The sequence below is a fragment of the Chiloscyllium punctatum genome, chromosome 9 (assembly GCF_047496795.1).
Source record: "Chiloscyllium punctatum isolate Juve2018m chromosome 9, sChiPun1.3, whole genome shotgun sequence".
Classification (NCBI taxonomy): domain Eukaryota; kingdom Metazoa; phylum Chordata; class Chondrichthyes; order Orectolobiformes; family Hemiscylliidae; genus Chiloscyllium; species Chiloscyllium punctatum.
The window spans coordinates 113,105,559-113,132,729 of record NC_092747.1 but is presented as its reverse complement, the minus strand read 5'-3'; the positions used below and the strand labels follow the sequence as shown (position 1 = coordinate 113,132,729).

The 27,171-nt window shown below is 43.8% G+C and overlaps 1 protein-coding gene across 1 annotated transcript in view; it reads left to right on the top strand.

The window, feature by feature from the left end:
• Positions 1 to 27,171, top strand: part of LOC140481615 (uncharacterized) — a 209,858-nt gene that overhangs the window by 106,472 nt on the left and 76,215 nt on the right. Inside the window, exons 3-20 of the mRNA XM_072578092.1 lie at positions 3,563 to 3,652; positions 3,737 to 3,781; positions 4,935 to 4,979; positions 5,079 to 5,141; positions 7,072 to 7,125; positions 7,236 to 7,262; positions 9,160 to 9,234; positions 9,324 to 9,386; positions 13,828 to 13,863; positions 14,785 to 14,826; positions 15,915 to 16,001; positions 17,552 to 17,605; positions 18,910 to 18,969; positions 19,521 to 19,565; positions 20,832 to 20,885; positions 23,189 to 23,230; positions 26,393 to 26,486; positions 26,593 to 26,628. Of these exons, the coding sequence (XP_072434193.1) occupies positions 3,563 to 3,652; positions 3,737 to 3,781; positions 4,935 to 4,979; positions 5,079 to 5,141; positions 7,072 to 7,125; positions 7,236 to 7,262; positions 9,160 to 9,234; positions 9,324 to 9,386; positions 13,828 to 13,863; positions 14,785 to 14,826; positions 15,915 to 16,001; positions 17,552 to 17,605; positions 18,910 to 18,969; positions 19,521 to 19,565; positions 20,832 to 20,885; positions 23,189 to 23,230; positions 26,393 to 26,486; positions 26,593 to 26,628 (1,012 nt within the window). The remainder of the gene's footprint in view (positions 1 to 3,562; positions 3,653 to 3,736; positions 3,782 to 4,934; positions 4,980 to 5,078; positions 5,142 to 7,071; positions 7,126 to 7,235; positions 7,263 to 9,159; positions 9,235 to 9,323; positions 9,387 to 13,827; positions 13,864 to 14,784; positions 14,827 to 15,914; positions 16,002 to 17,551; positions 17,606 to 18,909; positions 18,970 to 19,520; positions 19,566 to 20,831; positions 20,886 to 23,188; positions 23,231 to 26,392; positions 26,487 to 26,592; positions 26,629 to 27,171) is intronic.

Genomic DNA, 27,171 nt, shown 5'->3' with positions numbered 1-27,171 from the left:
CCCATTTCCCGCTCTCCCATTCCCCTCTCTTCCATCTCCTGCTTCCCCATTTTCCTCTCCTCCATCTCTCACTTCCTTATCTTTCACTCCCCAGCACCCACTTCCCCATTTCCCACTCCCCCATTCTCCTCTCCTCCATCACCCACTTTCCCATCTCTCACTCCCCCATCTCCCGCTATCCCATTCCCCAATCTTTGATCTCCCAATCCCCCATCTCCTGCTCCCCCATTCCTCTGTCCTCCATCTCCCACTTCCCCATCTCTCACTCCCCTTCCCCTGCTTCCCCATCTCCCACTTCTCCATTCCCCCTCCTCCATCTCCCACTTCGCAATCTTCCACCCACCCAATTTCCGTTCTCCCATTCCCCTCTCTTCCATCTCCTGCTCCCCCATTTCCCTCTCCTCTACCTCTCACTTCCCCATCTCCCACTTCCCCATCTCCCTCTACCTCATCTCCCACTTCCCCATCTCCCGCTTCCCCATCTCCTGCTCCCTCATTCTCCTCTCCTCCATCTCTCATTCCTCCGTCTCCCACTTCCCCATTTCCCACTACCCCATTCCCCTCTCCTTCATCTCCCACTTCCCCATCTCCCACTTCCCCATCTCCCGCTTCCCCATCTCCTGCTCCCTCATTCTCCTCTCCTCCATCTCTCATTCCTCCATCTCCCACTTCCCCATTTCCCACTACCCCATTCCCCTCTCCTCCATCTCCCACTTCCCCATCTCCCATTTCCCCATCTTCTGCTCCCCATTCCCCTCTCCTCCATCTCCCGCTTCCCTATCTTTCACTCCCTGTCTCCTGCTTCCCTATCTCCCATTTCCCCATCTCTTGCTCCCACTTCCCCATCTCCCACTTCCCCATCTCCTGCTCCCCCATTCCCCTCTCCTCCATCTCCCATTTCCCCATTCCCCTGGGTCCCATTCCCCCTTTGCCCCTTTTCCCCCACTCACCCAGCCCCCTGCTGCTCCATGCTTTACATCGCATTCCGCACTCTCAGGAATTTCAGAAGCCTCACCCTTTCCCAGGGTCTGAGGAGGAGGTGGAGCAGAAGGTTTAATTTCCCATGGTTGCTGTGTTTGTGTGAGGTAATAGATTGAGCTGGGCTCAGTAAGATACTGACCTCACTGCATTGACCCTTAGAGCAGCCCCATGGTTCCTGCAGCCCTTCAACACTAAATGTGACAAAGGTAACTGGGAGCACCATAGGGAGCGGTGGTGTGGTTACTGCACCTATACAGTATAAGGTGAACATCACAATGAAACAGCTCACCCTCTAACACTACAAGCTCACAGTGGATTGTGGGAAGTGAAATGCTCCTTTCTTGGTAATATTTTTTGATGTGGGCAAGATCTGGAGCAGTGTATGCTAATGTGGAAATGGAGAATTTTTAAAATGTTTTACCAGCAGCGGTCAGCCCGAGCTGACTCCAAACATCTGGAAATGCTTTTCTTGTTGCAAAATCAACTTGTCCAACATCCGCTGAGCATTTGTAGCATTCCCCTGCAAACAAACTCACAGGATTCAGTGATGGAGCTAATGTCAAACTGACCAACAGGCTGGCGGTAACGTCCCTTTGGCATTGTCAGTTCTCACAATATTGCCAACATTTGATGCCATAATGGGCTCTCTCTCTCTCTCTCCCAGTATGAACATTCAAGCAGAGAATACTCCACATAAGAGAAAGATTAGCAGACACTTCAGAACACTTCATAGAAATCACTTCATAACAACCTCCCTGTCAAAATATTTCCTGTTGGAATACAATGAGGAAACTGTCATTTCAGTCGTAAGACATATGATTGATGAGATGATTGATAGCTGTCTTCTTGAATGGTGTCATACAGCCATAGAGATGAACAGCATGGAAGCAGACCCTTCAGTCCAACTCATCCATGCCGACCAGATATCCTAAATTCATCTAGCCCCATTTGCCAGCATTTGGCCCCTTCCTATTCATGTACCCATTCAGATGCCTTTTAAATGTTGTAGTTGTACCAGCCTCCATCACTTCCTCTGGCAGCTCATTCCATTCACGCTGCACCCTCTGCGTGAAAAAGTTACCTGTTAGGTCCCTTTTAAATTCGTCCCCTCCACCTTAAATATATGCCCTCTAGCTCTGGACTCACCCACCCTGGGGAAAAAAAAGCCCCTTGGCAATTCACTCTATTCTTGCCCTGATTATTTTATGAACCTCTTTAAGGTCACCCCTCAGCTTTTGACACACCAGGGATGATAGCCTCAGTCTATTCAGCCTCTCTCTACAGCTCAAACCCTCCAACCATAGCAACATCCTTATGGATCTTTCCTGAACCCTTTCAAATTGCACAACATTCTTCTTATAGAGAGAGACCAGAATTTAATACAGTATTCCAAAAATGGCCTGACCAATGTCCTGTACAGCCGCAACAGGACCTTCAAACCCCGTATGCAATGCTCTGACCAATAAAGGAAAGCATACCAAACACCTTCTTCACTATCCTATCTACCTGCGACTCCACTTTCAAAGAGCTATGAATAGAGAGGAAATTTTTGACATTCTTACGCAAATACTTTGAAACCTTTCCCTTTAATGCGATGGAGCTGTAGTTTGTGATTTGCAGTTGCCCTTGGAGAAGTTATTTTAATGGAAACCTGATAGGACTCCCTACTTCTATCATATCACATCTTTTATCCAATGGTTCATCTGGCATAAATGAACATACAAGGGGAATGGATTACAGTAAAGTGTTAGGCTGGAGCTCACCTCTGTCAACCTGTCAGTCTGAAACCAGGCAGAGTGATGGGAGTGATTCCACATTCCTTCCAACATGTGGCTGGTGTGGATCAGAAGTATTTGTAGGTGAGTATTCAACTATCTGGCTGTGTTGTGAATGCACCTTCCAAGTCGGCACAATACCAATTGTACTATAAGATATGATAATGGATTGTTTCTTTCATTTTTAAAAGTTTGATTCTACAGTAAATATAACCCTCAGCATTGCTCTGCTTCTCATCCCATTCTTATTGTTTATTTGTTTTCCTGGGAATCTGTAACCAATGTGAGATTACTGAACAGAACATAATTGGACCTGAAATAATTCAGTTCACACTATACAGCAAATAATTCTGTCCTTTTCTTTCATAATGCCAGTATAAGTTCCTATGTCAACGTCCAGTCATCAGAAATGTCATCATTCCTGACACTGTAGTCAGGAAGCTATGTAAACATGTCACGTTATGCTTCGGCACCTCTATTGGAGAGGGCATGTCATTACGCCGAAATATGACCCAACCTGGAGCATATCGGTGAAATTTGCTCATGAGCAAAAACAGAAATTGCTGGAAAAGCTCAGCAGCTTTGGCAGCAGCTGCGCAGAGAAACCAAAGTTAACATTTCAGGTCTGGTGACCTTTCCTCAGTCTCCACAGACACTGCCAAGACTGCTGAGCAATTTCTGTTTTTGTTTCTGACTGGTTTTCATTTGGAGAAATTTACCCTCTGATTCCTGCGTTTTGTTGCTTCTCTATGAGCCCACTGATGGTAATTACTGATTAATATCTAAACCTATTCCTTGTTTTCCAGGGAGCAATAGGTTTACCTGGCTTTGCGGGACCCATAGGAATGCCGGGATTCCCAGGAGTTGAAGGTCCTGCTGGCCCTTTGGGACCAAAGGTGATTGCTTTTGGATTATCCGGAAGTTTATTTTGAAACACTGTTAATCTGGATTTATAATAAAACACCTTTTTTATATTTCAGGGGGATCCTGGAGAACCAGGTCTATCAGGAAAGAAAGGAATCCGGGTAAGTATTGCTGAGTACCAGTGTTGGGTCATCACAATGATTCCAGGCTCCAGTATCTACCTCAAATGGAATAGAACTAGCTATTAAGTACTAGGTAGTAGAGCTTCATTGTTTATCAAGATTGACTCTATCTTTTGCCAGAGACTTTGTCTTCCTTCCCCACATGGAATCAATAACTTACACCAAAATCTACGAATGCTAACAATGGCAAAGATTCTTGGTCGTGAATCTACTCAGACCTTCTCAGATGGTTGCAATGGCCATGACCACACCATCTGTACGACAGAAAAGGCAAAGTGCTCTGGGTGAAGATAATGAGTCAGATCAGGGAGAAATTATTGAGCAACATTGTGTCCAAAGGAACAAACAGTAAAGAAGGCTCACATGTACACAAACGTACATACACAAAAGCCACAAAGAAAATAAATGCAAAAATGCATGAATAAATGCCCACTCCTACACATATAAATATATACACACTACATGGACAAGTTCAAGCAGATACAAACACATGCAAACATAGACACATCATCACAGTGTTCCATCTGTGTCCACTTCACCATAGTCCACTTGACAATGTGGACAGTTGGATTTGTTCCCTCCCAATTTGGCCTTGGAATGTGTGGGGTGAATTCAAATCATTTTAAAGTTGTCTTTCTGATTACTGACCATGCTGTTACGGGAGACTGTTTCTCCCAATTTACTCAAGTAAAACCAATCGGAATCTTGAACATATCTATTTGACCACACTTACCCTTCCCTGCCCTTAGGAGGACAATGCTAGCTTCTCCAATGTCCCTATGTCACTGAAGTCTCGCATCCCTGCCACCATTCTGGTAAAACTCCCCTGCATCACTTCAACTCCTTGATATCCTTCTTAAAATGTGGGATCCAGAATAGGATCCAGGATGGGAGGCTGTATCGGTGATTTACAAATTGCATCAGATTTCTCTAAAACCATTCACCAATGTCACAACAACTTACAACAGAATGCTGAGGAAACCACCCAAAGTGACTAACCACTTTTGTTGCACAATGAAAGAGGGGACTTTGGTGAGGTTTGAGTTAGCTTATGAATGAAAGATAATTGGAAATTGTTCTTATTTAAAATACATTCTTAATCAGTTATGTTATGCTAATGTTAATGACACAGGGTCCAGCTGGTTCACCAGGGTTCCCAGGGACTCCGGGATTGCCTGTAAGTATAATATCCACCATGACTCACTTCAAATTGCATTGAAAACACTGACCTGATTGAAATGGAAGGCAGCTTTCTGACAAATCCTCTCACCCATAGGGTTTACCAGGACAAGATGGACCACCAGGAGCAGCAGGAATCCCAGGATGTAACGGCACAAAGGTAATCCTCAATATCAGGCTCAGTTGAATCAGCATTTGATGCAGTTTTATGGAATGTTCAGGAACACAACTGAACGAGTCAATGCAGCCAACTTCAGCGAGTCATTTTCTCTCCTTGCTGACTACCTGCATCTCTTCTTTTAATTCTTTCATGAGACATGTGTATCACCAGGCAGGATGATGTTGGTTACCTATCCTTGATCACTCTGAGCAGATAATGTTGAGCTACCTTCTAGAATCACTGTGATCTCTTTGCTGTAGGCACACCCACAGTGCTGTTCCAGGTTTTAATCCCAATCCCTATCAGAAATGCAGTTCTATAGGTTAGCCACACCTGGCAGGGTAGCGGAGACACACACACTGATCCATTCAGTGTAATCGCATGCTGCCCCAGATATCGAAGGTCATCACAGACCTGTTATTGCCCAGTCTCATGTGGGTGTAGTCCACTTGTTCCTCTAAGAAGTTTGACGCAGAACACATGGGAGTCGCATAACCATTTAACATGAGGGAGTCTAGTTGGTTATCAGAATTAACCAGAGCGATCGCTCCACCAACTAAGAACAGCCATCACCCACAGAATTGAGGAAGAGCTATCACTGTGGGTCAGTGGTGGGAAGAGTGAAACTTTAAGAAGATGGACAAGGTGCTGATCAAACAGATAGCTTTGTCAGGTTCTTAAGTGTTGTTGGAATTGTACGCATCCAGGCAAATGGACAATTTTCCATCACAACCCTGGCTTGTGACTTTTAGATGGTGAACCCATTTTGGGGATTTGGGAGGAGAGTTTATCTTCTAATATTTTACTCACCTAATCACTGCCACATCCTTTATGAGCACACCCAGTCTAATCCTACTCTCCTCCTCACTCCCCACACTATATAATATGCCATCCTGTCTGATCGCACTCTATCCCGCACCCTCTGCATCCAGTAACATATCGAATCCCGCTACCCACATTCTTTAATATGCCACTGTATAATCCCACCCTCCTCTTCACTCCCTGCACCCGTAATTATATATCCAGTCTAATTTCACTCTCACCTTCATCACTAATCCCACTCTCCCACTCACTCTGCACTCCCCCATTCTATAATATGCCATCCTCCCTCATAGTCTCCAATCCTTTAATGACCCATCCTGTTTAATCCTACTCACGTCAGCACTCCCCACACCCTTTATTATCCTGATGTTTAAATCCACTGTCCCTCTCGCTGTCATTTAACATGCCAACATCTAATCCAACACTCCCCCTCACTCCTCGCACCTTTTATTATAAAACATCTAATCCCACTCACTCAATGATTTACCAAAATCGTTAATTACTCACCCACCTTAATCACACTTTCCCCCAATTTCCCTGACCATTGATATCGAACCCAATCATAGTCATAGTTACAGAATCGTAGAGTCATACAGCACGCAAACAGACCCTTTGGTCCAATCAGTCCATGTTGACCATAATCCCAAACTAAACTAGTCCTGCCTGCCTGCACTTGGCCCATACCCCTCCAAATATTTCTTATTCATCTATTTATCGAAATGTTTTTTAAACATTGTAACTGTATCCGCATCCACCACGTCCTCTGGGGGTTCATTCCATGCATGAAACACTCTCTGAATAAAAGATTTGCCCCTCGTGTCTTTTTAAAAATCCTCCTCCACTCATCTTAAAATATGCCCCTTAGTCTTGAAATCCTCTGCTCTAGGGAAAAATCACCTGCGTTCACCTTATCTCTACCCCTCTTGATTTTATAAACCTCTAAAAGGTCACTGTTCAACCTCCTACCCTCTGACTCCACTTTTCTGTTCAACCAACTAACATAACTTCCTGGGAAAAACTTTTCAGTCTCTGATTGGTTGATGCTTGCAGTGAGAATAGACACTCATAGGAGTTAAGGTGAAGACTGATTTGTTCTGTTTATATACAGGGTGATCGTGGGCCATTGGGACCCCCAGGATTACCAGGTCTTCAAGGATCTTCGGTACGTGTCTGACAATTTGATTGACTTTGTCATGTTAGATTTTTTGAGGGGGGGAAGGGGGGACGGCAAACGTTTCAATGTTATTTTTACACTGTTGTTATGTTTTTCAGGGTTCACCAGGTATTCCAGGTGCAAAGGTAAATAACAAATCCACTTTTCAATCTTTGTTAAAGATTCAAGAAAATAGGAAGGAGCAGTCAGGAATAGTTTGTGTTGTCATTGAGTCCTGATTCTCTCATCTGTGTTCTCATCAACTGCAGGGAACAAAATCAGCAGAGACATATTGAAACAACTCAGCCCTTTAATCCTGCACCACCATTCGACACTGCCCTTGCCTGTCTCACCAATAGTCACACCCTCTTGTCCCTAACCACTGAACATATCAGGAGAATCTGTCAGAATTGTGATCACCTCCTGGAACAAAGTAACTTCCCCTCCCCACCTCCCCACCACCCACCCCCCGCCTCACTGCAGTATATGCAAGTCAGCATCAATCTCAACATCTCCGAGTCTAAGCTTCTCATCCTGCAGACTCCTTGTACAGACATGGCTCTGTTGCACCATTTAGTGTCCAGGAGTTCCCACATCCTGCAGTTACAACACATCACCTGCCTGTAATCCTTATTATGTGTTGATTAATTAATTAATTTTCTTTATTAATTTATAATGAATAAACCTAATTAATCCTAATATGCTTTACTACTGCTGGTAAACCTGACCAGAACTAATGAAGCCTTACAATTCAATAGGATTTGAAAGATAGCTGAGCAAAATATTCACCAACCCGAATCATTGACCTGCTTTCCTATGTATTGTGGTGTGATTATTTTCAGAATATTACCAATTTACAGACTGGAGACCTCTTGCTCATTTAAACTTGTCTGCAACTCTCCACTCTTTTCAAGGCAAAGTTAAGGAGGCTACTTAGGCAAATAGCACCTCCTCCTTCAAAACTCCCTCACTCACTAAATTTCCAACCTTACACTTGATGTGTACTCGCTAGTGCATTGCTCAACTCATTCTTGCTATCGCACAGCCCTGCTAAGTTCAGGTTTCCTAAACATGTGAAAGTCTAGCCTACTTATACATGACAGAAGGTGTGCTTCAACTTCTAGCAATATAACCCTGTAACTGTCATCATTCGGGGGAAGTCATACAGTCTTACAGCACCAAAGGAGGCCATTTGTCCCCTCATACTGTGCTAGCTCTTTGAAAGAACTATCCAATTATATCTATTCCACTTGCCCTCTCTCTGTAATTTTTTTCTACTTGAAGTATTGTTCCAATTTTCTTTTGAAAATTATTATTGAATTTGCTCACAGCATCTCTTCAGGCGTATGTTTCAGATCATTTGCTGCATATAAACCATGTTCTTCATTTACTCTCTGATTCTCTTGATAAATCGCTGCCCTTCTGGTTATCAACCACTCTGCCACTGTCAACAATCTCTCCTTATCTACTCTACCAAGCTTCTCCTGATGTTCCTCTGCTCTAAGGGAAGGTGATGGTCTAGTGGTATTATCACTGAGCTATTAATCCAGAGACCCAAGTAATGTCCTGAGGACCCAGGTTCACATCCTACTATGGCACACGGTTGAATTTGAATTCAATAAGAATACGGAATTAAAAGCTTAATGCTAGCCATTAATCCTTGGGAGGAAGCAAGAAAACCCATCTAGTTCACTAATGCACTTTACTGAAGGAAGCTTCCATCCTTACCCGTTCTGGCCTTTGTGTGATTCCAGACCTACAAGCAATGTGGTTGAATCTCAACTAATCTCAGGGTGATTAGGGATGGGCAATAAATGCTGGTCTAGCCAGTGATGCCCTCATCGCATGAATGCATAAAAAAAATTCCCACTTCTCTTCACGGAACCGATGTAGCCCATTCCTGGAATCATTCATTTGAGTCTCATCTGCATCCCCACCAAGGTTCTGATATCCTTCAGATTTATGCTTTACATTTGTGTTGAAGGAAGATGTGAAGATTCATGCCAGTAAAATGAATATTTCAATGATTTTGTTTTAAAACAGGGAGACCCAGGAGAAATTATTGGTATTTCACTTACAAAGGGGGAGCCAGGTTTCCCTGGACCACCAGGAAAACAGGTGAGATTTGGTCACCAAGGTTTCCTTCAGAATATCCATTCTCCACAACAATGTGTTCATCCTAAATCATTTTGTCTTTTTGAACACAGGGTGAACCAGGCAGCCCTGGATTGCGAGGACCAATTGGTCCACCAGGTTATCCTGGAACTGTCGTAAGTCTGTTTGTTCTCATTTCCTTCTCAAAACAAAAGGCTTTTGGGTTAAAATTGTGTTTTCAATTATAAGTGGAACATACTTCAGAATAAATCATGCCTGGTACAGTTGAACTTTGTGTAAGAGAGAAAGGGAGAGTCGAGAGAGAAGTTGGAGATTGCAAACCCTCAACTCTGATCTGATTCCAGACCCTGAAATGACCTGTTTGATTGGTTTCCTGTGATGGGGCTGATTGGGTGATATGGCACTGCCAATGAGAAGCCCCACCAGGCTGGCATATGGATCAGAAATCCAATTTGTAAAATAAACCCTGCTCCTTGTGATCAGCTCAGGATCCAAAATATGACCCCTCATGCAACATTCACCTTCAGGCATTAGTTTTCTGTTCCATCTTCCAAAGACGGCTTGCATTTTTTTATTATCCAATTATGTTGTCGACAGGAGTCCCTGGGGCTCTGTGCATTCAAACAGCTCCACCAGTCTCAATGTGCGACCAATCTATTTCACTTTCAGTGAATGTTGTGGGGGTTTTCAATGGGAGATGGAAATGTGTCTGCAAGCAGTGAATGTTGATCATCGGTCAGATGCTTATTTCTCCTTTTGTTCATGAACTGCAGTGCGATTGACCCACATGCAGGTAATGTGCCATGCAGAACAGGATGTTGGTAAACACAGGAAGGAGCCCATATTCCCCACTTCATCCAACTTTTCTTCCTGGTTAAAGGAGAATTAAATCTTCTGCATTCAGTGTCTACTCAAAGCAAAATATTTAAGATAAGGAACAGATCATGTCGGAAATTGTGGCTATAAATCTTTGTTAAAATTGTCAGCACCCGAGTTGTTATAAATCTGACGAGAAAACATGACAACCCATTTTGTTCACAGCAAGATCCCACTGAACAAAAATGCCAGCTTACTTGTAGTTTTAAGTGATGTTGGTTGAGGGTTAAATATTGACCAAAACACCAGTAGTTTGCAGAATTGTTGGGATTTTTATCATCACTGATCATCCAATGCGTGATATGCAGCAATATTGCAATGGGCAATGGCTTAATTCATTTCCTAATGTTTTACGTAGTAAACATCTTTCCCAGTTATCACTCTGTATTTTGCCAGCAAATGAAAAGCAATAATGCTGCCAGATTTTTTATCTGCTCTCCCTCTTATATTTCAACTCAAAACACTGCTACTGGACTATAAATTTTCTTTCTCAGGTGTAAAATGGTTTGAGCTAAAAAATAAGGATGTGGTGAGAATATTTCAGTGCTGATGGTGAACTGCATGAATGTATCTTTGGAGTCTGCTGGGGCAATCTGATACATGCTGGTGGCTAATACTCTGCACTGGTGCTAAAATCTTGTAAAAGCTATCTCATGCTCCAGCAACAAGGGAGAGGAGTTGATAATGATATCCTTTGCTTCAGCATGGGCAGTCATGCCTTCAACAATCTGAGCCTGAAATTGTCATCCCCTCGCTCAATATCTCCCATATTCTCTCCATCTTTATAATGCCCTGTAAAACTAAACCTTTGATCTATTTCTAAGATCTTCTTATACAGCCCGGTGTCACGTTTTTTTTGGAATAGCATTGTGACAATTTGATACATGAAAGGTGCTAATAATGAGGATGAAGTGCTGGACGTCTTAAAAGTGGACAAATCCCCAGGACCTGATCAGGTGTACCCTAGAACCCTGTGGGAAGCTAGAGAAGTAATTGCTGGGCCTCTTGCTGAGACATTTGTATCATCGATAGTCACAGGTGAAGTGCCGAAGTCTGGAGGTTGGCTAACATGGTGCCACTGTTTAAAACGGTGGTAAGGACAAGCCAGGGAACTATAGACCAGTGAGCCTGACATCGGTGGTGGGCAAGTTACTGGAGGGAATCCTGAGGGACAGGATGTACGTGTATTTGGAAAGGCAAGGACTGATTAGGCATAGTCAACATGGCTTTGTGCGTGGGAAATCATGTCTCACAAACTTGACTGAGTTTTTTGAAGAAGTAACAAAGAAGATTGATGAGGGCAGAGTGGTAGATGTGATCTATATGGACTTCAGTAAGGCGTTCGACAAGGTTCCCCATGGGAGACTGGTTAGCAAAGTTAGATCTCATGGAATACAGGGAGAACTAGCCATTTGGATACAGAACTGGTTCAAAGGTAGAAAACAGATGGTGGTGATGGAGGGTTACTTTTCAGACTGGAGGCCTGTGACCAGTGCTGTGCCACAAGGATCGGTGCTAGGTCCTCTACTTTTTATCATTTATATAAATGATTTGGATGTGACCATTAGAGATATAATTAGTAAGTTTGCAGATGACACCATAATTGGAGATAGAACATAGAACATAGAAGAATACAGCGCAGTACAGGCCCTTCAGCCCTCGATGTTGCGCCGATCAAAGCACACTTAACCTACACTAAGCCACTATCCTCCATATACCTATCCAATGCCCGCTTAAATACCCATAAAGAGGGAGAGTCCACTACTGCTACTGGCAGGGCATTCCATGAACTTACGACTCGCTGAGTGAAGAACCTACCCCTAACATCAGTCCTATATCTACCCCCCCTTAATTTAAAGCTATGCCCCCTTGTAATAGCTGACTCCATACGTGGAAAAAGGTTCTCACTGTCAACCCGATCTAACCCCCTAATCATCTTGTACACCTCTATCAAATCACCCCTAAACCTTCTTTTCTCCAATGAAAACAACCCCAAGTGCCTCAGCCTTTCCTCATAGGATTTTCCTACCATACCAGGCAACATCCTGGTAAACTTCCTCTGCACCCGTTCCAGTGCCTCCACATCCTTCCTATAGTATGGCGACCAAAACTGCACACAATATTCCAGATGCGGCCGCACCAGAGTCTTATACAACTGCAGCATGACCTCAGGACTCCGGAACTCAATTCCTCTACCAATAAAAGCCAGTACGCCATATGCCTTCTTCACTGCACTATTTACCTGGGTGGCAACTTTCAGAGATCTGTGTACATGGACACCAAGATCCCTCTGCTCTTCCACACTACCAAGTAGTCTACCATTAGCCCAGTAATCCATCTTTTTATTACTCTTACCAAAGTGAATCACTTCACACTTAGCTACATTGAACTCCATTTGCCACCTTTCTGCCCAGCTCTGCAGCTTCTCTATATCCCGCTGTAACCTGCCATATCCTTCCTCACTGTCTACAACTCCTCCGACTTTCGTATCATCCGCAAACTTGCTCACCCAACCTTCTAACCCTTCCTCCAGGTCATTTATAAAAATGACAAACAGCAATGGTCCCAAAACAGATCCTTGCGGAACACCGCTAGTGACGGCACTCCAAGATGAACCTTTGCCATCAACTACTACCCTCTGTCTTCTTCCAGAGAGCCAATTCCTAATCCAAACCTCCAACTCACCCTCAATGCCATATCTCTGTATTTTCTGCAGTAGCCTACCATGGGGGACCTTATCAAACGCCTTACTAAAATCCATATATACCACATCTACCGCTTTCCCCTCATCTACCTAGTGGACAACAAAGAATGTTACCTCAGATTACAATGGAATCTTGATCAACTGGGCCAATGGGCTGAGGAGTGGCAGATGGAGTTTAATTCAGATAAATGCGAGGCACAACATTTTGGGAAAGCAAATCTTAGCAGAACTTATACACTTAATGGTAAGGTCCTCAGGAATGTTGCTGAACAAAGAGACCTTGGAGTGCAGGTTCGTAGCTCCTTGAAAGTGGAGTCAAGGATAGTGGAGGATAGTGAAGAAAGCATTTGGTATGCTTTCCTTTATCGGTCAGAGTATTGAGTACAGGAGTTGGGCGGTCATCTTACGGCTGTACAGGACATTGGTTAGGCCACTGTTGGAATATTGCGTGCAATTCTGGTCTCCTTCCTATCGGAAAGATGTTGTGAAACTTGAAAGGGTTCAGAAAAGATTTACAAGGATGTTGCCAGGGTTAGAGGATTTGGTCAATAGGGAGAGGCTGAACAGGCTGGGGCTGTTTTCCCTGGAGCGTCGGAGGCTGAGGGTTGATCTTATAGAGGTTTACATGGATAGGATAAATAGATAAAGTCTTTTCCCTGTGGTGGGGGAGTCCAGAACTAGAGGCCATAGGTTTAAGGTGAGAGGGGAAAGATATAAAAGAGACCTAAGGGGCAACTTTTTCATGCAGAGGGTAGTATGTGTATGGAATGAGCTGCCAGAGGATGTGGTGGAGGCTGGTATAATTGCAACATTTAAAAGGCATTTGTATAGATATATGAATAGGAAGGGTTTGGAGGGATACGGGCCTGGTACTGGCAGGTGGGACTAGACTGGGTTGGGATATCTGGTCGGCATGGACAGGTTGGACTAAAGGTCTGTTTCCATGCTGTACATCTCTATGACTGTATGACTCTAAGTAGTTGTTGTTAATAATCTCTTCTGATTTGTTCTTCAAGGGTCCCCCAGGAATCCCTGGCCCTCCAGGACCAAAGGTAAATGATTCTATTTGGATACAGGATTGATATTATCATTAATTCAGATATTATTAATGTTTGATATTACTGTCAGCAGCAGTACGTTCCACTAAGTCCATGAACACCCATGATACTCTTTGGGTGATGGGCTGAGACATAGATTCTGCCACAAGTATCACGTGTGTCCTTGTGGGTTGCCATTTTTGGAATTGATGTGCATTACCAAGTTGCTGTGATCTCTGATAGTCATGGCGGTGCACGCTGGCCAATAGGCAATATCGTCATTTCCCTCTGATGTCAACTCATGTCTCCCAAGCTCAGCAATCAATGTTGAAAGTCTTCATGCCTTGATTGCAGGAATTCTTGAAGTGGAGCTTGGGGGTGACCTACCAGCCTAGGTCCCAACGACTCCAAGATCTGAACCTCCTCGGTTACACGTCTGTATCACACTGCGAATTTACCTGAGCCAATAAAGTCGCCTCTGAGTGGCAACTGCTGTCAGATATGGCCTTAGCTGAGGACTATCACCCCTGGGATTCTGTGAGATACGACGCCCAGAGTGTAATGCAAACAGGGAAGATAGAAGGCGGGAGCGTCACTTCTTGATAGTGCCCTGTGCTTCACATCTGCACAGCAAAGTGCTGAGAACATGGGCCTCATCAACCAGTAACTTGGTTAGTAAGAGTCAGAGTGATGTTTCTCCAGGCAGGTCTCATGACAAGCCAAAGATGAAAGCTGCTTTCTCTCAAAACACAGCTTTGGCTGTCACCATGGGACATTCATAACACTGATATTATTGATATTGGTGACAGTGATATTGATAATACCAATCTTATTGTTGACATTATTAATTCTGATATCTCTGAAATCACTGATGTTATTGATATCCCTAAGGCATTTTGCTGACTATCTTGCATTTGTTGTTTCTTTTGTCAACAGGGGAACATGGGAGTACAGTTTTATGGACCAAAGGGTCAGAAGGTAAAGGGCTATCACAACTGTATTTATATTCTTTGGAATACTGCAGGCAATTCTGGTCTCCCTGCTATAGGAAAGATGTTGTTAAACTTGAAATATTCAGAAATGATTTCTAAGCATTTGCCAGGATTGGAGGGTTTAAGCAGTAGCGAGAGGTGGAATAGGCTGTGGCAGTTTTCCCAGGAGTGGTTGTGGCTGAGGGGTGACCTTACAGAGGTTTAGAAAATCATGAGGGGCATGGATAGGGTAAATAGACAAGATCTTTTCCCTGGGGTGGGGGAGTCCAGAACTAGGTTTAAGGTGAGAGGGAAAAGATATAAAAGGGACCTAAGGGGTAACGTTTTCACGCAGAAGGTGGTGTGTGTATGAAATGAGCTGCCAGAGGAAGTGATGGAGGCTGGCACAATTGCAACATTTAAAAGGCATCTGGAAGGGTATATGAATAGGAAGGATTTGGAGGGATATGGGCTAAATGCTGACAAATGGGACTTGATTAATTTGATATATCTGGTCGGCATGGATGAGTTGGACCGATGGGTCTGTTTCCATGCTGTACATCTCTATGACTCTATGATAAATGAGCTATTTCATCCAATAAGCACAAACTAATCAACATCAATGAAATTCAACAAGTTGTCATTAAAAAGAAATTTGCCCAACTTTCTCACCATTAATTTTAGTCATTTTTGGAAAGAAGGGGAGCAAATGGGAGGGTTAGAGAGGGGAGAGGAGGAAGGTGAAAACAGGAGGGTTAGGGACCGGGGAAATGGTAAGGGTTAAGTGATAAGAGGAAGGGATTTGTGATGAAAGCAGAGTGAATCTGAGGTGGGGTGAAGCTGAGGGGGGAGGGGGAAGCTGTGGGGGGAGGGGGAAGCTGAGGGGAGGGTGAAGCTGTGGGGGGATGAATCTGAGGGGGGAGAGTGAAGTTGAGAGGGGAAGCTGAGGGGAGAACTATAAAGGTGTTGAAAAGAGGGAGAAGTAGGGGCTGAAATATTTTTTTTAAATTTCTGATCTGAGCTTTTGTTTCAAAAGTAGATTGTGTGCAGAAAGAATTAATTGTTCTGACATACATTTTATTTGTCCTTTCAAAGGGCGAACCAGGAGTTCAGGGACCCTCAGGTCCATCTGGTTGTGAAGAGTCCCAAAGAGGAACAACATCAAAAGTCATCCTCACAAAGGTTTGTTTGTTTAAGTGTGTTGATTGTTGGGCCATTTTGCTATTTTCCTTTCCAGCTTAGCTCATATCTGCAATGTTGTCGAAATTGAAATGTAACATTTACAGCTCAGGCTGTTTATAAGGACCACTTTCTGGAGAGGGTCCTCATCCTGTAGAGGGACCACTCACTCACTGAGAAATTGGGCCAACCTTTTGTGAAGCAATAATGGCCAGTTAACAATGCCAGCTGTTATTATTGTGTAAATTGTCCAGTTAATTCACATTAACTGGTTGTGAATATCCAGAATTTACTCCTTGATTAATGCTGTCCCACATTTGTTTGATTAATTTTGATTTGCTTTGATTTATTAATGTCTCATGTACTAAGATACAGTGAAAAGTACTGAATTTGCATGCTATCCAGACAAATCACACTTTACATACATACATCAGGGTAATAGAGCTGAATGCAGAATAAAGCATTATGGCTACAGAGAAGGTGCAGAAAAAGATCAACTCTAATATCCGTGAGGTCCATTTATTAGTCAGATAACAGTGGGGAAAAAGCTGTTCTTAAATCTGCTGGTATGTGTTTTCAGACTTTTTATCTTCTGCCCAATGGAAGAGAGTGTAACCGGGGTGAGAGAGGTCTTTGATAAGGTTGGCTGCTTTCCCGAGGCACTGGGAAGTGTAAACTGAGACAATGGAAGGAAGGCTGGCTTTCATGATGGACTGGGCTGCGTTCACAGCTCTCTGAATTAACAGTGGCTCACCCCCTCAAACTCCCTGTTATTTTAAAAAGACTTACCACATTTGCTTTCCCATTTAAGCCACTGCAGAGAACTGGGAATAAATTGCATAAATGCTTTCTTGATGACGCAATAATTGTCACTGCAATGTCGACTCAACATTAACTAGTCCCGAAAGAAAGCAAATTAAAGAGATTGTAAATTGTTCATAGCTATTGAAAAGAATTTAGTTTTACAAATCTATTGTTTTCTCACGTGTCACTTTCTCTGCTATGTTCATGGATCTGTGTTGGCATCAAGTCCGACAGCACATTCCATGTAACACTCTCCTCTATTTTCAAATCTCTCAGCATCTTTGAAATCTTATCTAGCCTTGTAACCCTTCAAGTTAACCATGCTTCTTCAATTCTGACCTCATAAGCATCTTTGATTTTAACAGCTTCAATGTTGGCACTGCACCTTCTTCTGTCTGTGATTTCGAAATTCCTCTCTATCCCTGTCTTCCCACTTTCCCTTTTTTTCTCTCTCTCTCACAGCCCCTTTAAGACACTGCTTTTTTTGTGGTCATCTGATCTAGTATCAATTTGTGCGATGGGACCTGTTTAATTGGGGATTATAGTTGGCATGGACTGGTTAGACTGAAGAGTCTGTTTCTGTGGCGTACAAGTCAGCATCAAATTGCATTTAAAAACACTCCTGTGAATCACACTGGAATATTTTACTCTGTTAAAAGGATTTGTATACAATAAATGTGTAGTAAAATATACATTTTAGAAGGTACAAACACTGATAATCTCTTTCTGATTGATTGATTCATTTCCAGGGTGAGAAAGGTGATCGAGGGTACCCAGGTCCTAAGGGTTTTCCTGGCAATCCTGTAAGTATTAGGTTAAATCTGCTTGACTAATTAGATCAACATTTTTGTTTGTTTGCAACAAATGTCTCACCTTACTTCGCATTTTTGGTCACATGCCTTAATATCAACTTCAAGCACTTATTTCAATCCAAAGTTCCCATGCCAACAGGTTTCTGTGATGCTACTGTTGTCCAGTTTGGGAACAATGAATTTGCTCCAATTTTCCAGAATGAAACAGTGGGTTAATGCATTTGAAAATTGTGAGTTTGTTATTCAGGTAACATATCCATTGTCTCAAAAAAAATCAATCACTTACTTTGAAACACAACAAACTTTGTTTTTGACCATCTCTTTATTAACCAGCACTCTCAGTAAACAGGCAAAAATGATGGGGAGAAGTTCAGCAGGTCTGGCAGCATCTGTGAAGGGAAATCAGAGTTAATGTTTCAGGTCGGGTGAGGAAGGGTCACTGAATAAGGATCTCAAGATGCCTTCCGTAAAGGCCTTCACCAAAGCAGTTGGATCTTCTGTTACCTTCCGGAGCCGAAACGTTAACTCCAATTTCTCTTCACAGATGCTGCCAGACCTGCTGAGCTTTTCCAGCAACTTCTGTTTTTGTTTCTGATTTACAGCATCCGTCGTTCTTTCGGTTTTTATCTGGCAAAAATTATATACTTGAAATAGCGCAAGGTTTACTGTATTATTCTGTACAGTTATTATGGTCCTTTAATTTATTTACCTCAATGTAAACCAGCCTGTGGTTCAATGGAATGGCCACTCAAAATATCAAAGATTCAATTTCAAGTCAATTTCTCCTCAAATACCTACTGCAATGTCTGAATCGTCAATTACGAATGTGAAGGGAGAGGGTTCTGTACTGCTAAGTTTTATTTAAAGCAAAGTTGCATTATTATTTAAGTGATTTAGACTGTAAACAAAGTATAACTGTGATGTGTATATCCTTTGCATTACGTTTCTATTTCTTAGTATGTGGACTTCTTGATTATTTGGAATATTTGATTATCTGGCACACTCCTGGTTCGCCAGCTGCCCGTTTATAAACAGTTTGCTGTGACACAATCGTCCTACCTGAACATCTGTGTGAAAATTTGCCACAATGGGCCATTATTTCTTGTTATGGGCTGTGAATTTGGTCACTCAGCAACACACCACTGACTGAGTACTACAGAACATTTAAATTACTTCTTAAAACTAGAGGTTTGGGAAAGTAAGCTCCCATAAGACTAGGGGTGCTCCTTGAGATTCCTGTTTCTCCAAGTTCAGGAATGTTACTCAATTCAAAGTGACTCTTCATGTTTCGACAGGGCCGTTCGAGTATTGGAATGAAGGGGGATAAAGGAGAGTTGGGAGAACCAGGGAAACGCGTAAGTATGAGGAATTGTACATTTTATAATTGAATGTGAGGGCCACTGGCCGGGCCAGCATTTAACGGCTGTCGCTAATTATTTGGAGAAGTTACTGGTGAGCTGCCTTCTTGAATTTGATACCATTGAGTAACTTGCTAGGCCAGAGGACAGTCAACAGTCAAACTCATTGTCGTGAGACTGGAGTCACATATAAACCCTGACTGAATAACATTTGCAAGATGCTTTCCATAAAGGTCTTCCCTGAAGCAGTTGGATCTTCTGTTAATATCCAACAGTTTTGTGTTCTCTGTCCTGTGCTCCCTGTGAGCTCTGGGCCCCATCGAGTTACAGAACCACACTGTAGAAAAGCTGAGGGTAAAAGTGATACATGTGTCTTGTGGGCACAGATTGAGGTCAGATGCTCAAGCTTCCTTCCCAGTCCACATACCTCTCTTTTCTGCAGACTGTTGACACTTTTATGGAGAGCACTTCCTTCCTGAGAATTGTTTATTTTTGCCGAGTCTTATGCAGTTTATAGCTAATGCAATGTTGTTGAACTAATTTCACAGGGTAAACCCGGAAAAGATGGTGATCCAGGTCTCCCAGGACGTGATGTAAGTTAGCCTCTCATTAGCCACCAGTCCACGACGAACCAGTAACACCGAGATACTGCACTCACTCCAACTGAATCCATTAACATACACTGTACAACTTGAAGTTTTTAAAATCTTTGTGCCAAGGGAAATGGTTGCGCTGCCTGTTATTGGTAACAAGGTCTTTCCAAGTGGCAGCATGTAATGAATCAAGAATTTAATGTTCCTGTTGATTCAAGGACTCAAAGTGTGAACACCTCTCCCCACAGAAAATGGTGTAACACTGTCTTATTCTGAATGAGCTGGCCATTGTTGGTGACTGTTTAAGGAGCTGTACAAGACATCCACAGGAAGATTAGATTCTCTATAGTGTGAAAACAGGCCCTTTGGCCCAACTAGTCCACACTGACCCTCCGAAGAGTAACCCACCCAGACCCATTCCCCCTAACTAATGCACCTAATTCTACGGGCTATTCAGCATGGCCAATTCACCTAACCTGCACATGTTTGGATTGTGGGAGGAAACTGGCACACCCAGAGGAAACCTACACAGACGCAGGGAGAATGTGCAAACTCCACACAGACAGTCGCCCGGGCTGGAATCAAACCTGGGTCCCTGGCACTGTGAGGCAGGAGTGCTAACCACTGAGCCACCATGCTGCCCGATTAGATTAGATTCCCTGCAGTGTGGAAACAGGCCTTTCAGCCCAACCCAACCCTCCGAAAAATAACCCACCCAGACCCATTTCCCTCTGACTAATGCATCTAACACTATGGGCAATTTAGCATGGCCTATTCACCTAACCTGCACATCTATGGACTGTGGGAAGAAACCGGAGTGCCGGAGGAAACCCACGCAGACACAGGGAGAATGTGCAAACTCCACACAGACAGTCGCCCGAGGCTGGAATCAAACCTGTGACCCTAGTGCTGTGAGGCAGCAGTGCTAACCACTGAGCCACTGTGCCACCCTGTAACATGTAACATGTTCTCAGAGACACAGAGTGTTATTGACACATTCCAACTGCAAGTGATTTCTATGCTGACTGAATTCCTCTGTTGAAAGTTAGAGTTCATGAGAGAATTAGACATATTGAGAGGGAAATGGCCAGTTAGAGCAGGAAGGTCATAAATATTTGGAATTGTCTGCCAGCATAATGCTCTGATCTCTTCAGGTGGTGTTTGCATGTTGGCTGAGGAAAGACAATTTTAAACATGTTTTTGTAGCTTTCAATTCCAAATGTCAGTGAAAATTGAGAAATTACTCTCATTTTGTTTATTTTGTAGGGTCAGCAAGGTGACCCAGGATATCCAGGTGTCTCTGGACAGGATGGTCCCAAGGTAAAGACTTCCATTCCATCAATTTGCATGGCTGGATGGCAAGAGAGAATGGAAGGGTTTTGGGAGGTGGGATGAAGGGTGGGATTGGTGAAGGGAGCTCAGGTCAGCTGATTGGAGGGAAGGAAGGATAGGCACTTTACAATGAGCATTCAGTGCTGTAGAAAATGGCAGAGAATTTCCATATCAGTTCATTAATTTCCCATTACAATAACCCTGGTCCCACCCACTGCCTTCATCTTCAGGACTTCCATCTCAATCTGACACCTCCTTCCCACTTTGTCACTTTCCCTTTCATTGATGTGCCAGGGCTGATGGATCATTGTGTGTCCCAAGACCTTCCTGCTCTGCTTTCTGATCCAGTCTTCACTTCCCCTCTCCTCTCCTCTCAATGATGATGTAAGGTGTTAATGGCAACCTCTTATCCTGATCCCCCACAATTTGACCCAATATTTTCTCCCCGGATGGTGCATGAGTGACAGTGGCAGAATGAGAGTGACGGAGCACGAGCGAGAGTGATGGAGTGATGGTGTGACGGAGTGACAGTGACAGAGATGAGGGGGAGAGAAACGTCTGAGACTGGAACACGAAGAACATAAAAGCTCACACATACTTACCAACCCACCCACTGTTCAATGTGGACACATGCCTTTTCCATCTACTCCTCCCGCTCAAAATCAATCCACATGTTGTGCCAGATGAGGAGGAACACCCAGGTTGAGAGATAACTCACTTCTAATCCCTGCTTTCATACTCACTTCATAGAGATCGGGTAGGAATGTGGGCCATTGTAGGTACATGAAAATTGAATTTAACTCCTTTGCTTGGCACTGGTTTCCTTCCTTTCCTGGAGACTAGTCTGTCTCTGCTTCTTAAGTGAAAAAGTGGGGAAAAAAAGGTGCGTTATTAACTCTGCTGCTTGGCACTTTTTAAAGGTCATTGTTATGTATTAGTCATTTTATCAATTTATTGCTTTGACATTTATTTCTGTTTTTGCTTAGCAAGTTTTTCTTTTCCTGTTTCTCCTCACCTTAATGTTCTCTTTTGAAATTCACGTTTTATTTGAGCTGACCAAGTCTCAGGCAGCTATTGCTGGGGTTCTTGAGGCTATAGGGGAATGAGAGGCTCAAGCGCAGTCTGATTCCTTTTCTGGAAAGGGGGTCATGTTTGCTCCGGTAGAAATGTGAAGAATTGGAAATGATCAGTGCAGAGAGAAGCAGCGGTGAGTGAATCATCACCAGAACGAGTGCAGATTGTGGATTTGAAACACTTACTCTGTTTTTTTAAGCCAGAGACACTGCCTGACAGTGAGACTTTCTAACCTTTTCTCCTTGTATTTCTGATTTTCACGATCTGCAGTTCTTGGCTATTTTACAATGTGCTCCATGCTGGGCATTTGTAAGATTAGTTCAGTGAAGGATGAATTCTGGGTAATCCAAGATGGAGGATGGGAAAAATTGTGGCTGTAAGAGCTGCTCTTTTCTTGGGGTATTTTAGGTGTTGGAGTTGATTTCCTCAAATTCCAGGAGCAGCAATTACTGTTTTATATGCTGTTGCATAATTTTGGCATTTAAAAGGCACCTGGATGGGTATATGAATAGGAAGGGTTTAGAGGGATATGGACCAAGCACTGGCAAATGGGACTAGATTAGGCTAGGATATCTGGTCGGCATTGACAAGTTGGACCGAAGGATCTGTTTCCGTACTGTACATCTCTATGACTCTAACATTTTACATTGGGTAAAAAGTATTTTTACTTTTAGATTTAATGTTACAATATATAAGAAAAACAAAATCTTTGGATGTTGGTCTCTGGATATTGCATAAGGCCAAGTACAAAGTAATGGAGTAGATTGCATAATATGAATGACCAAGTTGTGTGTAATTGTCTAATAAAGCCATGGTTATAAAGTATATCATACTGAAACCTAAGCTTTTCTAAATCAAGGAATCAAGGCTAAGTTGTTAAAATTACATGAAATATTTTGAGCCTATTTTGAGTGTATTTCTTAATTTTGGGCAGCCAAGTGGTGGAGGGGTAAAATTGTGGTCGGTTTATGGGGAGGCTGTGGATAAGGGGGAGGGAAACAATGGAAAGGTCAGGGTCTATCATTTCTCTCCCTGACCATAGGTGCATGAGGAGACAGATTCTAACATTGATCACTCACAGAAAATTACATTTTCTTGCAACTGGATCTTAAAATCAACTCTAAATGACTACTCTATCTGTAAATTAATTTCCATTCCATTGGCTGGATTAGTGCAACTTTGAACGTGATGGACATGTTTGTGTTTCTTTCCTCTAGGGAGAGAAAGGCAATCGTGGAGTTGATGGTCCTCCAGGTGTTGTAAGTATCTGACCAGGTCATGATGAAAAGTGTATATTAACCTGGCATATTGGAACTTGTTCTTTAAAATGGTGCAGATTTCTAATTGCAAAAATATAAAAGGGGAATTTAAAGGGGATGTGTGAGTAGGGAGGTGGCAGGAGAGGGTGGAAGGGGCTAAAATTTTCAAGAGAACAGAATCACGATAGAAACCCATCCTGTTCCTGTTTGAACAAAGGTGGGCCAGAGGCCATGTGACTAATAAACATGAAGGAGGCAGGATGTCACCTTAAATATGATAAGGAGGTTGTGAACCTCACAGTTACTGAGATTTCTGTAACTGGATGGAACCTTCCCAGACCTAGACAGCTGACAACTAAACCCAGATGAGCACTGTGTGATACAGGAGGTTATTGTCTTTTCATTTACCTCCTGCGAACCGACCTGAGAGACCTCTTGATCAGGGCACCTCTCACCCCACTGTCGGGGACCCTACACACCTTGACCCACCCTGCCCACCCACCTGACTCTCTACATGGGGCTCAGACCCAATGCACCACTTGATGCCTCTGTAAATCCCTCATTGCCCTAAAGTCTCTGTCTGCTCCTTGGCCTCAACACCGCAGGTCCCTGGCTTCAAAGGCCTTCTCCCTTCCCTCCTCCAGAGACTGGCTGCCATCTACCCCTTCCCCTGCTCATTGTCAGCCACCCCCCACAATTTACCCTGGTCCCACCAGGCTCAGAGTTGTCATGTGCTCAGGCCCTATCTGGACATACCCATTTATGTGGAAACCAAACTGTAAACCAAGGAGGGTTTTACATTTATGCAAACACACACACACACACACACACAAACACACTCACGGGCAGGCAGAAACACACACACAGACACTCACAGGCAGACAGACACAGGCACACACTCTCACAGGCAGACACACACTCTCACTACAGACACACACATGCACACTCTTTCACAGACAGACACACACACATTCATAGACAGACATGCACACATGCAGACAGGCACACACATATACATTCTTTCACAGGCAGACACACACACTCACACGCAAGCACACACACACTCAGAGGGACATACACACACACTCCTGATGAAGGGCTTTTGTCCAAAATGTCGATTTTGTTGCTCCTTGGATGCTGCCTGAACTGCTGTGCTCTTCCAGCACCACTAATCCAGTATTTGGTTTCCAGCATCTGCAGTCATTGTTTTTACCCACACACACTCACAGACACACACACACACACACACTCACAGGCAAACACACACATACACTCACAGACAGACAGGCACATTTTGTCACAGACACACACACTCGCATTGACATGTACAGTCTCTCACAGGCACATGCACACAGACAGACAGGTACACACACACTCACACACATAAACACACACACCAGACACTCTCACAGGCAGATAGACATAGACACACACACTCATAGGTAGACATACACTCTCACAGAAAGACACACACACACTCGCAGGCAGACACACACACACACTCACAGACACACACACACTCACAAGCGGACACACTCACATACACACATGCAGACAGAGACACACATGCACACTCTTTCATAGCAGGCAGACACACACATACACACACACACAGATACATGCACATTCTTTTACAGGCAGACACACACTCTCACAGGCAAGCACACACTCACTCACAGGGACACACACACAAACACACACACACACTTGCACCCATATGCACAGTCTCTCATAAGCAGACACACCCACATGCACTCTCTCACAGGCAGACGCACACAGACACACATGTATGCTCTCACAGGCACACACACACACACACACAGGCAGACACACTCACGGCAAACACACACAAGCATTCACAGGCACATATACGCACACTCTGTCAGGCACACACGTACTCTTTCAGAGGCAGACACACACAGTTACAGACACACACTCACAGGCACATACACGCAGACAGACAGGTACACACACACACTCTCACACCATACTCTCACACAGGCTGATACACACACACACATACAGACAAACACTCACAGGCAGACACACACAGACACTCTCTCTCACAGACAGACACACACACACACTCACAGGCACTTACAGACAGATACACACATTCTTTCACAGACACACACACTCACAGCCACACACACAGTCTCTCACAGGCAGACACACCCACATGCCCTCTCTCACAGGCGCACACACACAGACACACATGTACACTTGCAGAGGTGCACACACACACTCACAGGCACACACATGTACAGTCTCTCACAGGCAGACACATACTCCATCACAGGCAAATACACACACAGTCACAGACACACACACAGGCACACGTGCACATAATCACACAGAAAGACACACACACACACACACACTCACAGGCAGACACACCCACACTCACAGTCTTCCAGGCACACACTCACTCACAGACAGACACACAAACACACTCAGACAGACACAGGCACACACACATATTCACAGACAGGCACACATACACACTCGCAGGCAAACACACACACATACTCTCAAAGGCACACACAAACATGCATACTCGTGCACACACACTCTCACTCTCTTACAGGCAGACATACACACAATCTCTCTCTCACAGGGTGACACACATGCACTCTCACACACAGTCTCACAGGCAGACATACACACTCTATGTCACAGAGTCAGACAGACACACACACACTCTCACAGGAAGACACATACACACTCTCTCTCACACAGGCAGACACGCACACTCACAGGTAGACATGCATACACACTCTTTCACACAGTCAGACACACACATAACACATGCACACACACAGTCTCAAATGCAGACACACAGACATATACTCTCACAGGCAAACGCCCACACACACTCTCTCTAACAGGCAGAGACACACTCATATACACATGCACCCTCACAGGCAGACGTGCACACACTAACACTCATGCGCACACACACTTTTTCAAGCAGATACAAACACACACACACACACACACACATTCATGCACAGACACACACACAGAGACACACAGGCAGACACAGATTCATGCACACAGACAAACACACACACATTCATGCACAGACACACACACACAGGCAGACACACACACACACAGACACAGACACACCATTCACTAACCAGTGCTTTTCTATTCCAGATTATTGATGTCGATGGAAATGTTATTTATGGGACTAGAGGGGATCCTGGTGACCCAGGTCCCCCTGGGATACAAGGTGAACGAGGCTATCCAGGTACAGATAGTAATTATTAATTATCATTGGCCACACTCAATAAAATTAAAAATCAACTGAAATGTTATCAGCATCGTTAAAACATTTGCATTTTTCTGTCCTGCAGGCCTCCCAGGACGTCCGGGAGTACCCGGCCCTCCAGGTAAAGGAGTGTTACGTTTCTGTGGTAACCACAAGGCTGTTTAGAAAAACAATTTAGCTGACAGGCTTTGTTGAGGCATTTCACAGATTAAGAAAAGGTGTAGATTATCCAAGGCCACAGACCTGGGGACGAGTGTCACCCTAGAGGTAGACGTACACCTGGGATTATACACCAGGAATACAGATACACCTGGGATTATACACCAGGAATACAGGTACACCTGGGATTATACACCAGGAATACAGGTACACCCTGGATTATACACCAGGAATATAGGTATACCCAGGATTAAACACCAGGAATACAGGTACACCTGAGATTAAACACCAGGAATATAGGTACACCCTGGATTATACACCAGGAATATAGGTACACCTGAGATTATACACCAGGAATACATGTACACCCGGGATTAAACACCAGGAATACAGGTACACCCAGGATTATACACCAGGAATACAGGTACTCCTGAGATTATACACCAGGAATACAGATACACCTGAGATAATACACCAGGAATACAGGTACAGCTGAGATTATACA